At 51.6% G+C, this 14,930-nt stretch overlaps 1 protein-coding gene across 1 annotated transcript in view; it reads left to right on the top strand.

Moving 5' to 3' along the window:
• Positions 1 to 14,930, top strand: part of Lrp5 (LDL receptor related protein 5) — a 144,141-nt gene that overhangs the window by 108,144 nt on the left and 21,067 nt on the right. Inside the window, exons 13-18 of the mRNA XM_045151411.1 lie at positions 1,000 to 1,199; positions 5,614 to 5,822; positions 7,320 to 7,510; positions 7,987 to 8,196; positions 10,207 to 10,332; positions 13,724 to 13,960. Of these exons, the coding sequence (XP_045007346.1) occupies positions 1,000 to 1,199; positions 5,614 to 5,822; positions 7,320 to 7,510; positions 7,987 to 8,196; positions 10,207 to 10,332; positions 13,724 to 13,960 (1,173 nt within the window). The remainder of the gene's footprint in view (positions 1 to 999; positions 1,200 to 5,613; positions 5,823 to 7,319; positions 7,511 to 7,986; positions 8,197 to 10,206; positions 10,333 to 13,723; positions 13,961 to 14,930) is intronic.

The raw sequence follows: 14,930 nt of genomic DNA, 5'->3' as shown, positions 1-14,930 counted from the left end.
CGAGAGGTTGGAGTCACGCTGGCTCCACAGTCCCTTATCTTGACCTCTTACCAATGGCCTCACGACAGCTCATTCTACCCAGTGCTCATCCTCAGAGCTGGCAGACTTCTGTGTTCTTATGTTCATGACAGAAATGTAAGCTCCAGGGGATCTAAGACTGATTGCCCATGGCCCTCTGTGAGTACAGGCCTGTCCCACCACAAGCTCTCGTAGGAACCGGCCTCTCCTCAGCATTTGGCATTCTTTGGAGCACACTGTCATCTGGACCACATCCAGCCCTAGGCATAGCTCAATAGCACGGTCTAGGTCTCTCTCTTTGTTTCTGTCTTCTGTTTCTCTTTTCTCTCTTGGCAGAGTGTCATGTAGTTCAGTCTGGCCTGAAATTCATTAGTTGAGGATGAGTTTGAACTGCTGATCCTCCTACCTCTGCCACCTGAGTGCTGAGATTACAGGTGTGCGTCGCCATGTCTGTCTAGTTTGTATGGTGCTGGACTTCATGCCCCCAGCTTGGTGCCTCAAATATAGGTGTCTAGAGCTGGAGATGTGGCTCAGTTGGTAGTGTTTGCCTAGCTTGCACAAAGCCCTGGGTTTGATTCCCCAGCACTACATAATCCCAGCATTATGGCACATACCTGTAATCTTAACACTCTAGAGGTGGAGGCAGGAGGATCAGAAATTCAAACTCATCAAACTCCTCAACTACATAGCAAATGTGAGGCCAGCTTGGGCTGCATGAGGCCTTGTCTGAAAAAGAAAGAAGCGAGTGTGTATTTTGGAATGACCTATGCACTTTACTTTGGGCCAACAAAGACATACTTAGCGTGAAGAATAAAACTGCCCATTATCTGCCCCAGGGGGTTGGCTCTGAGTCCACCCACTCTTCTCTAGGTTTCTAGTGGGTCCTGCGCTTATCTGCCACGAGACTAGAACCACGTGGGCTGCCAGCCCTCAGTTTTCACGTGCTGACGTGCAGCCCTTGGTGTGTTTGTCCCACTCCAGCGCCCTCCACCTTCTTGCTGTTCAGCCAGAAATGCGCCATCAGCCGGATGATCCCTGATGACCAGCACAGCCCAGACCTCATCCTGCCTCTGCATGGGCTGAGGAATGTCAAGGCCATCAACTATGACCCTCTGGACAAATTCATCTACTGGGTGGATGGCCGCCAAAACATCAAGAGAGCCAAGGATGATGGAACCCAGGCAGGTGCACCCGTGGGCAGGGTGTGGGGAGTGCTTGTGACTGGAACTTATCCTGGCTTCTGGGCTGTTCCCTCCTTTCTGAGCAGGGCTTGGAGTTACTAAGGATTTGGACGGAGCTTATGTAATTTCAGGTGCTACTCAGGGTGTGTGCAACCCTAGACTGATTGAGAGAGGAACTGGACTTCTCAGTTACCAGCATAGTCATTAACATGGAAAAGGTCCAACCCCTGGGATTGTGTCCGACCAAGGTGGTGTGTGTTGCTCAGGGGTAGCTGACCCTGGCCATACTAGATGTCTTATTTCATGGGACCTGTGTAACCAGTTCTGCCGTACACACTCCTGAAAGTTGTCACCCTGCGCAAAACTGCACAGCAGAAACAACGGCTTGTGGGACAAAGAGAGGTAGGGCCTAACCCTCAAAAACTCCCATCAGTGACACACAGAAAGGAGGATGGGGACAGAAGTGTGTCTGTCGCTTTATGTGGCCAGTCCCATGCATGATGGCTGCCCACGATAGTAATGCTGTGTGATGAGCGTGGTGGGGCATGTAGACCTGGCACTGGCTTGTGGATGTGGGCATCCAAGGGCTTTTCATGAAACTCCTAGAGCCTCATGGAGAGTGGGATGGAATGGAACGTTCTCACTGCAGGTGTGGCTGGGTGTGGCTCCTCGTACATAAGTGGAGGTGTGTCAACAAGTCCTCACGGGCTTGGTACCAGGGCAGGTGTCTGCATGCGCTTTGTGTTCTGTTTCATTGAAACGGGGGGGGGGGGTCTCCTGTAATCCAGTCTAGCCTCAGACTCACCATGTGGCTGAGGCTGGCCTTGAACTGATCCTCTGGTGTCTACCTCCTAAGTGCTGGCATCCCAGACCTGCGTCACCATGCTGGCTTCTCCATCCACTTTGTATTTTCCACAAAGAAACGGTGAACAGTCAGACGTATAGAGAGCCTGTTGTGCTCAAATTGTTTCATGTGGAGGCACGCCTGGCTCAGCTCGTGGAGCCCTTTCTCAAGATGTCTTTTTTTTTTTTTTTTTTTAAAGCTGCAGAGTCTTTCCCAGTGTAGTGTTGTGTGGGGGATCGTCTAGCTTCACAGTGATATCTTGATGCGTTGTGACAGCCAGGCAGAGGAGAGCTCCCTCACATGTCAGGTTTCCAGATGACCTTCCATGGCATAAAGTAGATTTTTTTTTTTTTTTTTTAATGCTTCAACCTCACAGCTGTCCCTGTGGACTGGATGTTCCTCTGGACGGAATCCTTCACCTGGCTGGTAGTGAGAGGCACATGTCCCCCATTGATGGGGAAAGCCAGTGGCCAGCACTTTAATCTGGTCCTGGCTTACTCTTGCTTATTGGCACAGGTGGCAGTCACTGTGGGTGTTAATTGATTATTGTGGCTTCCCTGGTGAGAAAGCTCCTGGGTGCAAATTGCCTACAGGTTCCTGAGGAGAGATTTCTTTCTGTGGTGTCCCTGCAGCTGGGGACGTGGAAGACAGGCTCTGCCTGTCCCTTGCCTACCCCACCCTCTAGGGCTTCTGATCGTACTATTAGCTACTTGACTGTGGTGTTTTCTTTCTTTTTTTTTTTTTTCCTATTAATTTGTTTTCACTGTGGTAAATCCATGTAAGCTAACTTTTTTTTTTTGTTTGTTTTTGCTTTTTGCTTTTGGTTTTTTCAAGGTAGGGTCTTACTCTAGCTCAGGAAGACCTGAATTCATCTGTAGTCTCAGGGTGGTCTTGAACTCACAGTGATCCTCCTATCTCTGCCTCCCAAGTGCTGAGATTAAAGGCATGTGCTACCACGCCCGGCTAGAACTCCCTTACTTTTGAAGGCTAAACATTGCACTGCATGCACAGTGATGTATGGCTTGTTTGTTCACCTCTTGGGGGACACTGGGCTGCTTTTTCCTTTGGCCTCTTGTGACTTCATGCTCTTAGGAACATGTCCAGCTTGTTAAGGTTTCATGCCAAGGAGGAAATAGGTTATTGATTGCAGTAAAGGGTAAGAGTTTTGTATTAGCAATGGTAAGTAAGAGTTTTGTATTAGCAATGGTTTCTTATGTGAGAACCAGAATTCAGGTTTTATTTTTATTTTGTTTTATTTGGGAGAGAGAGAGACTAGACATACCAGAGCCTCTAGCCTCTGCAAACAAACTCCAGATACATGCGTCGCCATGTGCATCTGGCTTTACATGGGTCCTGGGGACTTGAACCTGGGTCCTTTGGCTTTGCGGGCAAGGGCCTTAACCGCTAAGCCATCTCTCCAGCCCGAGAATTCTGGTTTTATAAGCAGCCAGGCTATGACGCTTGCCACCTCATCTTGGTCTGCTTGGAGACGGCAAGACCAGCATGGAGCTTACCCTCTACTCCTTTGGGCGATGGTTCTGATGCTAAATTCCCAGAGTCTAGTTCTGCATCTGCCGAGCCCTGCTGGGGCCCATGGAGATCTTGCCTGTCTTCTTGCCCATTGGCTACCCAGGGCTGAGGCTGGGGAGCCCTGTGGCTTTCGGAAAGGAGATTGCTGGTTGGAGTTGATGGCAGGCTTTGCTTGCTAGTCCGTAACAAGTGCAGAGGCTGTATCCAAAGATGCCTCGTCTTGAAATGGATGCTTTGAGCTCAGGCATTAACAGGTGCCTGCAGTGCCACACAGGGCTGGGCAGGAGCTAGTGCACACACGTGGGTGTGTGCATGTGTATGTGTGTTGGTGGGGTGGGCAGGGTGTGTCTTTTCAGGGGAGCCAGAGGCTGGACTTAGAGTAGGATCTTCATTTGGCTCAAGCCCCTCTTGCTCCATAGACATTCCTGCTCTTTTACCTGCTGGGAACAGGAGATGAGAGGTTCCAAAGCATGCTGTTTCAAACTGCTGTGCTTGGATTCCTCCTGAGTCCTGGAGGGCGTAGGGAGCAGAGCTGCTGGCACCATCCTTTCCTGGTCTGGAGTCACAGAGCCCGGGTAATTTAGCTTCCTTTGCACCAGACTGTGCTACCAAGAAACCAAATGCCTTTGGCTTTATGGAGTCACCCAAGGAGAAACAGTGAATCAGGGCACTGGCGTGTGGGAGATAGGCTGATGCTGAGTCCTCTCTTGACTGTACCATTGAACAAAGCCCTTTGGGAGCAACTCTTTGTGGGGGTCACTAAAAGCCTAGTCTCCTCTCTGACTGTAGTGATGGCTTGAGGTCAGGCCCGGTCTTTAAAGCTATCTGGGTCGAGACTTAGGAAGTGTGGGAGGGGCACTGAAAACCAAGGCTGGCTCTGTTCTGCCAGCAGACGCCATGCATACCACCTGCTGGCATCTCCTGACCAATATATCTGAACTGTGCCATGCCCCTTACCTGCCCTGTGCCCTGTGCCTGCTGTGTACCCACCTCTGGCTCTGCAGTCCCCAAGGAAAGGGAGCAGAGGTGACCCTTCTTCAAAAACAAGATTTGAGCATTTTATGTGAAGCAGGGGGTTCTGGGTAATGGAAAAGAGTTGTGGGAGGTTCTCCTGAGGAGGTACTTGTGCCTTGTCCAGCTGACAGTTGGCCACGTGTGTGCTGGACAGCACAGGGGAGCCGATAGCTACCAGTCTGGTGACACACAGCTAGGGCCCTTTGGTGGATTCCTTCACGTTGTCTGGAATCCAAGGTCATATTTGAGTTCTTCTGATTGTTCTATCGTGTCATTAAGAACCTATTTGGGATAGTCTGGTCCAGTGTAATGAGCACTGTGGAATGGAACAAAAAAGAGGAGCTTGTAGCAGAGCAAGCCATTAAGAACCTATTTGGGGACTGGAGAGATGGCTTAGAGGTTAAGCGCTTGCATATGAAGCCTAAGGACCCTGGTTCGAGGCTCATTTACCCAGGACCCATGTTAGCCAGATGCACAAAGGGGCGCACGCATCTGGAGTTCATTTATAGTGGCTGGAGGCCCTGGCGCGCCCATTCTCTCTCTATATCTGCCTCTTCGTGTCTCTTTCTGTTGCTCTCAAATAAGTAAATAAAAATAAACAAAAAAAAAATTTTTTTAAAGAGCCTATTTGGTGCCGGGCATGGTGGCACACGCCTTTAATCCCAGCACCCAGGAGGCAGAGGTAGGTGGATTGCTGTGAGTTCGAGGCCACCTTGAGACTCCATAGTGAATTCCAGGTCAGCCTGGGCTAGAGTGAGACCCTACCTCGAAAAACCAAAAAAAAAAAAAAGAACCTATTTGGCTGGGTGTGGTGATGCATGCCTGTATCCCAGCACTCCAGAGGCCAAGGGCCTGGGCTAGAGTGAAACCCTAACTTGAAAACAAACAAACAAGAACCTATTTGAGAGTAAATGTCCCCAGGTCAGTTGGAGTTTTTGACTTGGAGGCTGAACTAGGTCTCGCGGGCCCGCCCTCCCTCTGGGCACAGCGGCACGGTGCGAGTATCGGCCTGTGTCTGTCCCGCAGCCCTCCGTCTTGACCTCATCCGGCCAGAGCCTAAGCCCGGACAGGCAGCCCCATGACCTCAGCATCGATATCTACAGCCGGACACTGTTCTGGACGTGTGAGGCCACCAACACCATCAATGTCCACCGGCTGGACGGGGATGCCATGGGTGTGGTGCTTCGGGGAGATCGGGACAAGCCAAGGGCCATCGCTGTTAACGCCGAGCGAGGGTAGGAGGCCACCAGGATGGGTGGGTGCTGGGGCTGGGGGAGGTGATACATCCCATTCACCTGTGTGGTCATTTTCTGGTCCCTGTCACCTGTGATGCTAGCTTCTGGGGACTGATGTTCCAAGCATGGCACTCAACAGCTTCCCAGGAGCCCAAGCTTAGCAGCCAGAGCAGAGGTGGGGAGAGAGTGAGCCATGGCCCCACAGAGCAGAGGTGGGGAGAGAGTGAGCCATGGCCCCACAGAGCAGAGGTGGGGAGAGAGTGAGCCACGGCCCCACAGAGCATAACCCTGGGAAGCAGAAAGTGAGGGCTGGATGGGAAGTGAGTTTATGAATACTTAATTCATGAGTTGTGTCTCAATCTGATCATCTTGGGCCCTAGAGCCACATGCCTTCCACCTTAGTTGCACCTGGCCAGAGTCTCAGGTTGGTGGGAAGGCACCCAGAACTGGCGATAGGCTCCACAATTCCCAAAGGAAGTATAGTAACTGGGGAACACAGGGACCTAAAGCCCCTGCCACAAAGCTCGGGAACAAAGCTGAGCTTACAGAGCGGAGAGAGGGAGAGCGGTCAGCGCAGAGGCTCGAAGCTGAGCTAGCGATGAGCTGCTGAGGGACACGCAACATGAGAGTTAGGCTGGGGGCTGCGGCCCCATCGCGGCGCTCGCTCCTCTTGCGGCCGGCCCGAGCAGGCACGGGCTCTGCGGCAAGTGTGCCTGAGCTCAAACCCGACTCCCGCACGTTCTACCCGAGTGACCTTGGGCACATGACACAACCCCTTGAGACTCAATGTCCTTGCCTGTGACCATGAGGACAGTAGTGCCGGCCTTGTAGCTCGCAGAGGCCTCCGAGCAGAACCCCTAGTTGCTCAGTGGTTGTTCTGGAGCCATGAGCGCCCTCCAAGGAGCCTGCACTCCTCAGCAGCTGGGCAGGGGCGTGGACAAAGGTCCTCTGACCGACATAGAACAAAACAATGTGCATTCGTTGCCTTGTGGTTCCACAGCTCAGAAATCCAAACTCGAGGTGTTGGCAGAGCCACATCCCTGTGACACTTAATGTGATCTGTCAGCCTCAGTGGCTACAGATGTTCCTTAACTTGTCATCATGCCACTCCAGTCTCCCCCTCTGACTGCACCCTGGCCCTTTCTCTGTGTCTCTATGGCCCATGTGTGTAGATCTCTCTTGCAGGACTTGGAGCTCACCCTAACCCAGAGGGACCGTACCTAGGTCCTTCATGCATTTGCAAAGAGCTTTTTCCTGAGGCTCTGGGGTGGCATGAGTTTTAGGGGTTACTATTCCCTCCATATGTCTGGGGCCAGCTTCGACAGGCCCCCGGCCGGGGCTGTCTGACCGGATGGCTACAGGGTCAGGAGCTGGTGCTGGAGTCTGGCCCAGTGGTGGGAGGTCCTGGCACACACGCGCACACACACACACACACAGGCACACGCACACGCACACGCACGTCCTTCACTTGCCGCTCCCGCCTCTGCCCTCCCGCAGGTATATGTATTTCACCAACATGCAGGACCGTGCTGCCAAGATCGAGCGTGCCGCCCTCGATGGCACAGAGCGTGAGGTCCTCTTCACCACAGGCCTCATCCGCCCTGTGGCCCTTGTGGTGGACAATACACTGGGCAAGCTCTTCTGGGTGGATGCCGACCTCAAGCGCATTGAGAGCTGTGACCTGTCAGGTACATGCCCCCCCCCCCCCATCATCCGGATCCTCAGCAGCCCACGGAGGGATCTTCTCGTTGACGTGCAGCCTTCCTTGTTTCCTGTAACTGCCATCTTGTCCCGGGGCTGCTGCAAACCTGGCAGCGTGCTGGACTCTGGGTGTATTGTGTGTATAAGCCTAGCTCCGTGTGTGGCCCTGGGCTGTAGATAGGCAGGAGTTAGGGCACAGGGGAGGGCTTGAGTCCTAGAGTGGGCAGGGAGGGGAAGAACCCTGCTCTTGCAGGGTTCACAGTCAGGGAGTGTGGGTGGCCCTTAACTCCAAGACCAGCTGAGGTGTGACTGTTCTGCTTCCATGGCATTTGCCCCAGCTGGCAGCATTTGAAGTCCTCTGGGTTCCTTGGTAGCCCTCTCTTTAAACCTCCATTCTCCTGAGCTGAGCACAGGCAAGGCTTTCGAGCCAGCTGCCACTCAGGGGGCCTGGTCCTGTCCACAGGGGCCAACCGCCTGACCCTGGAGGATGCCAATATCGTGCAGCCCATGGGCCTGACAGTGCTCGGCAGACACCTCTACTGGATTGACCGCCAGCAGCAGATGATTGAGCGCGTGGAGAAGACCACTGGGGACAAGCGAACTCGTGTCCAGGGCCGAGTGGCCCACCTCACGGGCGTCCATGCTGTGGAGGAAGTCAGCCTGGAGGAGTTCTGTATGTGAGGGTGGGCAGCGGTAGGGGTAAGGACCCCTGGGGGGCGGGTGGCACTGCTCAGAGCACCGTGACCCCTGGAAATAGATGGGTGGCCAGTGTGAGAGCTCTGTGAGGTTGTGGGCCTGGCGCTGAAGGCTGGCAACAGTCTGGATGTCTCCGGGCCTCTGCAGCCATTTTTGTTTGCGGTACACCCCAAACATAATGATTTTACTATCTTATTTTTATTTATTTACCTGCATCTTTCTATATATAAAGTTTATTTGTCTTTTAAAATTTTTCAAAAATTTTTTTTGTTCACTTTTATTTATTTATTTGAGATTGACAGAGAGAGAGAGAATGGGCATGCCAGGGCCTCCAGCCACTGCAAACGAACTCCAGATGCATGTACCCCCTTGTACATCTGGCTAACGTGGGACCTGGGGAATCGAGCCTTTAACCAGGGTCCTTAGGCTTCACAGGCAAGCACTTAACCGCCAAGCCATCTCTCCAGCCCTAAAGTTTATTTTTCTGTTACAAAAATAAGCATACATCAAGCCGAGTGTGGTGGCTCATGTCTGTAATCCCTGCACTTAGAAGGCTGAGGTAGAAGGTAGTCACGAGTTTGAGGTCAGCCTGGACTACAGTGTGAGTTCCTGGTCAACCCAGGCTAGAATGATAGCCTACCTCAGAATAAATAAATAAATAAATAAATAAATAAATAAATAAATAACACACTTCTATATGCTTTTTAATTTATCTGCATTAAATTTATTTCACAGTTTCATGAAAGGATATAATGCATTTTGATCATATTTGCTTGCAATTAGCTTCTCTTGCCCCCCTCCCTCATTCCCAATAAATCCTTTCTTCGCAACTAGTCCCCTTCCTATTTTTTTTTAATTTTTAAATTTTTATTAACATTTTCCATGATTATAAAAAAAAAATATCCCATGGTAATTCCGTCCCTTTTTTTTTTTTTTTTTTGATGACCCACTGAGTTAAATGAAGGTTGTTTGCATGAGCTTGGGAGGGAGTTACTTGTGCAGTTTATCAGTGGCCACACCACTGAAGAGAAGGGCATCCTCCCCCACCCCGCAGCAACCATAAACTGCCTTAGCTCCTCAGGGCGGTTGAGGCCTCATGAAACTTCATGTTTTAAATCAGCGCCTCATGGTGTCTTGGTTCTTCAGACTAGAAGTTAGGGCATAGTGGAATTGTCTGCCCAAGGTCTTGTAGGGAGAGAAGAAAAATGACATCTGAGCTGGGCTCCTCACTAAGACTGGTGAAGAATCCTGTTCTAGACTCATTCAAGGCTCAGGTTGTAGGATCAACCTCATTTTCTTACCCTCCCCCCCTTTGCATTTTAGTCTTTGATATAGGGTCTCGCTCTAGCCCAGGCTGACCTGGAATTCACTATGTACTCTCAGGGTGGCCTCCAACTAGGTGGTTTTCCTACCTCTGCTTCCCAGTGTTGGGAGTAAAGGCGTGTTCCACCACAACCGACATTCAGCCTCTTTTTTTTTTCTTCCAGATAGGGTCTCACTCTGTTCTAGGCTGACCTGGAATTAACTATGTAGTCTCAGGGTGGCCTTGAACTCATGGTGATCCTCCTACCTCTGCCTCCCGAGTGCTAGGATTAAAGGTGTGCACCACCACGCCCGGCCTCAGTCTCATTTTCTTCTTGGCTGTCTATTGGAACTCTTTTTTCATGTCTTGGGCCAGCCCCTCTCCCACCCCCCTTCCAATCCCATGTCCCTTTATGTTAGTCAGCTTCCCATCATTAGAATGGGCACCTGACATAATTAGCCTAGAAAGAGCATAGGTCATTGCCACTCGTGGTTCTAGATGTTCCAGCCCTTGCTGGCCTCCTTGTGCTCCATTTCTGTGTCGGTTTCCTCGTCAGTAGAAATAAACTGCTAAGAAGATTAAATGGAGCGTATGCTGTAGATGTCTGGCCCTCCTCTGCACCACCAGTCCTGAAGCTAGGAGGCAGAGCCAGACCGTTGATGCCATGTTGTTTTGTCCCTGCAGCATCCCACCCGTGTGCCCGAGACAACGGCGGCTGCTCCCACATCTGCATCGCCAAGGGTGATGGAACACCAAGGTGCTCGTGCCCGATCCACCTCGTGCTCCTACAGAACCTGCTGACCTGTGGTGGTAAGTGTAACCTTGGTGCTTCTTGTTGGGACTTTGGACAGGGTCCTCTGGCTTTATAGGCAAATACCTTCACTACTAAGCCATCCCTCCAGCCTCCACCTTCGTTTTTGACTCTATCTTAAGAGTGTCTTTCCCCAGGCTTGCTCAAATTCACTATGTTGCCGTGGTTGATCTTGAACTTTTTCTGATCCTCCTGCCTCCTGCTCCCAAGTGCTAGGATTATAGGTGCGCACTGCCATGCTCAGTTTGTGGCTCCTTCTCACAGCCTAAGGGGTGTGTGTTCTCTGTGCAGATACCTTTCAGTCTTATGTGGCCATTTCTCTGGATAGACCACAGGGCAAGGGCTGGCCAAGGCTCTTGGGTGTGGGCCTGATGGTGTGTAAGGAGCCAGATGGACAAGACTGGATCTAGATTGCGTCAGTGATCAGCACCCCAGCTATGCCATTTCTGTTATCACCCCTGTCCTACCCTGTGTGCCTAGTTCTTTCCTGTGAACACTATCACTCCCTGTGCAATGACACCTGAGGTATAGAGTGGTGGCTTCTGTTGGAGATGGAGGCTTTGGGAGGCTGAGTGACCCCTCAGATTTCACAGTGGCTGAGGGATGCTTGGGTTCTAGTTTGGTGCTGGTCAATCTGACCTTGTCCCATGGCTGCCCTTAGCCTCCACCATGGCTGCTTCAACTGCTGACCCATGACAGAGCCGCATCCCTTGCTCCCAGCCATGGTCAGGCAAATAACAGTGGCTGGTACAGAGCCTTTGGAGACGTGAGCTCAGGTGTGCAGCGTGAGTCCCTGTCCCTGTCCATGTCTCTGTGGTGGCCACGTTCGGTGCTTATTCTTTGTGGGTGGCTTGAGTGGCAGACAGGCTTTCACTCCTCCCAGATCCAGTGCCCTGGGGCTTCTGCTGGACATTGTGTGTCCTTTCTTAGCCACACCCAGTGGAGACAGCCAGGCTTTTGTTTCCTGAGAGCTCTTGTGGTTGCTCAAGTTCTTGGCCACATCTTGTGTCACTGGGTTAGTCCCAGAGCTCTGGGCAGCACATGGGTTCCAGATGTCTAAAGCTTACACACATGGGGCTAAGGAAGATGGCTCAGCAGTTAAAAGTGTTTGCTTTCAAAGTCTGGTGGCCCAGGTTCAATTCCCCCATGCCCACTTAAAGCCAGATACACAAAGTAATGCGTGCATCTGGAGTTCATTCCAGGCCAGCCTGAGCCAGAGTGAAACCCTACCTTGAAGCCCCTCCCCCACCAACAAAAAGACCCTGGCTTCCATCTCCAGCACTGCCAAACATTTTTGAAAGAGTAAAATGGGTGGCTGGATAGATTGCTCAGTGGTTAGCAGCACTTGCTTGCAAAGTCTGACAGCCTGAGTTCGATTCCTCAGTACCCACGTAAAGCCAGATGCACGGAATGGTGCATATGGCTGGAGTTCATTCACAGCAGCAGGAGCCCCTGGCACACCCGTGCTCTCTGTCTATCTCTCTCTCTGTCTCTGTTTCTCTTTCCTTCTCAAATAAATGACTGACATCTTTAAAAATGTGTAGTCACTTACAAATCCTAAAGGTACATTCATTGGCTTTCCTGTTGCGCTCCCTCTCTTGGAAGTCAAAGAGCACGCAGAGAGACAGGTGATCATGGACCAGTGTCTTGACTGAGACCCGGGTATTTTCCAAACAGCCCTCGCTTTGGAGTCTCGGCTAGCTTTTCTGCGAGCAAGCTCATTTCCAGGAGTCATACTGTGGTAGAGGTGGTCACCATGGCATATGTGCCCAGTCCATACAGGGTATGTGGTCAGTGTGGCCAGATAAGCAGGTTGCACATAGCTGTCCCAGAGGGGGCCCTACTAGGGAGCAGTTGGATAGAGCAGACACGTGGATCCGACCACATTGAGGAGCCCAGAGGAAAAGGAGGTGCGGAATGAGGAAGAAGTCAAGGATCACTGGGCTTCAGTACTGGGAACATTCAGCTTCTATTCTAGGTGGACGCTGAGGTGGCAAGAGACTGTCAGAACCGTGAAGGGTGGAGTGTCTTTCATAGTCCCCAACAGGAAGTGGCTTTTCTCCCCCCACCCCATGCCCCTAACCCCATACGTCCTTCTGTCAGGGTCCCCCACACTGCTCTTCCTCCGGGCATGCTGTGTCCACTCCATAGCAAGGTGTACAGGACATTGTGACTGATAATCCACCGACTCCTCTACCATGCCCCATGCTAGCCCCTACAGAGCCCCTGACTGCACTTCCCTGGCATGGGTGCTCATTGCCCTCTTTCTCCTGCTGGGCACCCAGGCACTCAGTTGTGTCTAGGCTGACACGCTATGCGTGATGGGTCAACATGCCAGGAAGGCTTGGCATGTTCAGAGAACTGTCCGTGAGCCCTAGTAGCTGAGGGAAGATGGAGGACAAAGAAAGGGGCCCAGCTGTCCAGCAGTTAGGGCTGAGTTTCTGCTCTGCTTTCCACCCTGTTAGGCGCCATGCCTCCTGCCTAAGTCACAGGTTCCCAGGAGAGTGTATGTCTAGCATTCGTGAAGCCCTGGGTTTGACCTGCATTGAATAAAGTGGGCACACTGGGTAGTCCAGGACTTGGTAATCGGAGCAAGAGAATCAGGAGTTCAAGGTTGTCCTGGGCTAGATAGTTTGAGGCTAGCCTGGGCTACATGAGACCCTGTCTGGAAAGAGGGAGGGCAGAAGTCAAGGGGGAGGGAAGAAAGGAAAGGAAGGAGGGGATGTGTGACTCCTTGTAGAAGACATTTCTTTTCTTTTTTTTAAAGTTTTTTTAAAAAATTTATTATTATTTATTTATTTGAGAGTGACAGAGAAAGAGGGAGAGAGAGAGAGAGAGAGAATGGGCATGCCAGGGCTTCCAGCCACTGCAAACGAAAACGCATGCGCCCCCTTGTGCATGTGGCTAACATGGGTCCTGGGGAATCGAACCTCGAACCAGGGTCCTTAGGCTTCACAGGCCAGCGCTTAACCGCTAAGCCATCTCTCCAACCCACATTTCTTTAAAAATTTATTCAGATAGAGAGAATGGGCACACCAGGGCCTTCTGTTACTGTAAACAAACTCCAGACACAAGTGCCACTTTGTGCATCTGGCTTATGTGGGTAGTGGGGAGTGAAACCTAGGTCCTTTGACTTTGAAGGCAAGTGCCTTAACCACTAAGCCATCTCTCCAGCCCAGGAGACTTTTCTCATTTATCTGCCTGTATCTGTGCTTGGGCAAAAGGCTGGGCATGAGCAGGGGCCATTGCTGGAGTTGTGTGGGTGTAGTGCCCAGCATGGGTCGGAGGGGCATTAGGGACACACAGGACTGGTGTTCTGAAGTCCAGCTGTGCCCTTGCCTGGTGTACTGGGTGGAACTTACACAATCATGTTCTCTTTGCTTTCTGCAGAGCCTCCCACCTGCTCCCCTGACCAGTTTGCATGTGCCACCGGGGAGATTGACTGCATCCCTGGGGCCTGGCGCTGTGACGGCTTCCCTGAGTGCGATGACCAGAGCGACGAGGAAGGCTGCCCCGTGTGCTCAGCCTCCCAGTTCCTGTGCGCGCGCGGGCAGTGCGTGGACCTGCGTCTGCGCTGTGATGGGGAGGCTGACTGCCAGGATCGCTCGGATGAGGCCGACTGCGATGGTGAGAACCTTCTCTTCCCGTCCTGGCTGCCATCTTCCCCCGAGGCCATGCCGTACTCTGGGGCAGGGCTCTTTGGGAGCATGGGGCCCCGTCTGGCCTTTACTAGGGGGGGTTCTGGAAAACCTCTTCTTCTTCCTAAAGGGAAACTGTGCTCTGTGTGGGAAGGGATGAAGTGAATTCTAGGTGCAACATGGAAAACCCTGCCATCTGACCCTGTCTGTCCCACAAGGCAGTTGAGTTTAAGGCTAGGAATAAGACTTCTTCTTGTCTTCCTATATCTTACTGGGACTTTTGCAGAAACCCAAGGTGAGTCCAGTAGTTTAGCTGGTAATTTCTGTGGCTCTCTACCCACCCCCTCCCCAATACAATGCTGTCCTAAAAGGCACTGTTGTGCTATGTTGAACAGTCTGGGATAGTGCTCACTGTCTGGGCTCACTCTGACTGGCAGTCTCTCTCTCTCTCTCTCTCTCTCTTTTTTTTTTTTTTGTTAAAGTGCTGAGAACAAGTAACTCTTCAGTATTAAGCACTTTATTTATTTGACAGAGTAAGAGAGAGAGAGAATGGGCACACCAGGGTCTCCAGCCCCTGCAAACAAACTCCAGACACATGCACCCCTTGTGCATCTTGCTAGCGTGGGTCCTGGGGAATGGAATCTGGGTCTTTTCGCTTTGCAGGCAAACACCTTAGCCGCTAAGCCATCCCTCCAGGCCTGACTGACAGGATCTTCAGATACTTTTTTTTTTTTTTTTTTGAGTTTTTCAAGGTAGGGTCTCACTCTAGTCCAGGCTGACCTAGAATTCATTATGTAGTCTCAGGGTGGCCTCGAACTCACAGCGATCCTCTTACCTCTGCCTCCCATGTGTTGGGATTAAAGGCATATAACCATGCTCGGCTAGAAACTTTTTTCTTTTGAGTCAGCTTCACATATCCCAGGCTGACCTCAAACTCACTACGTAGCTTAAACTTGATC

The sequence above is a fragment of the Jaculus jaculus genome, chromosome 1 (assembly GCF_020740685.1).
Source record: "Jaculus jaculus isolate mJacJac1 chromosome 1, mJacJac1.mat.Y.cur, whole genome shotgun sequence".
Taxonomy (NCBI): Eukaryota; Metazoa; Chordata; class Mammalia; order Rodentia; family Dipodidae; genus Jaculus; species Jaculus jaculus.
This window is presented reverse-complemented; position numbering and strand designations above follow the sequence as displayed.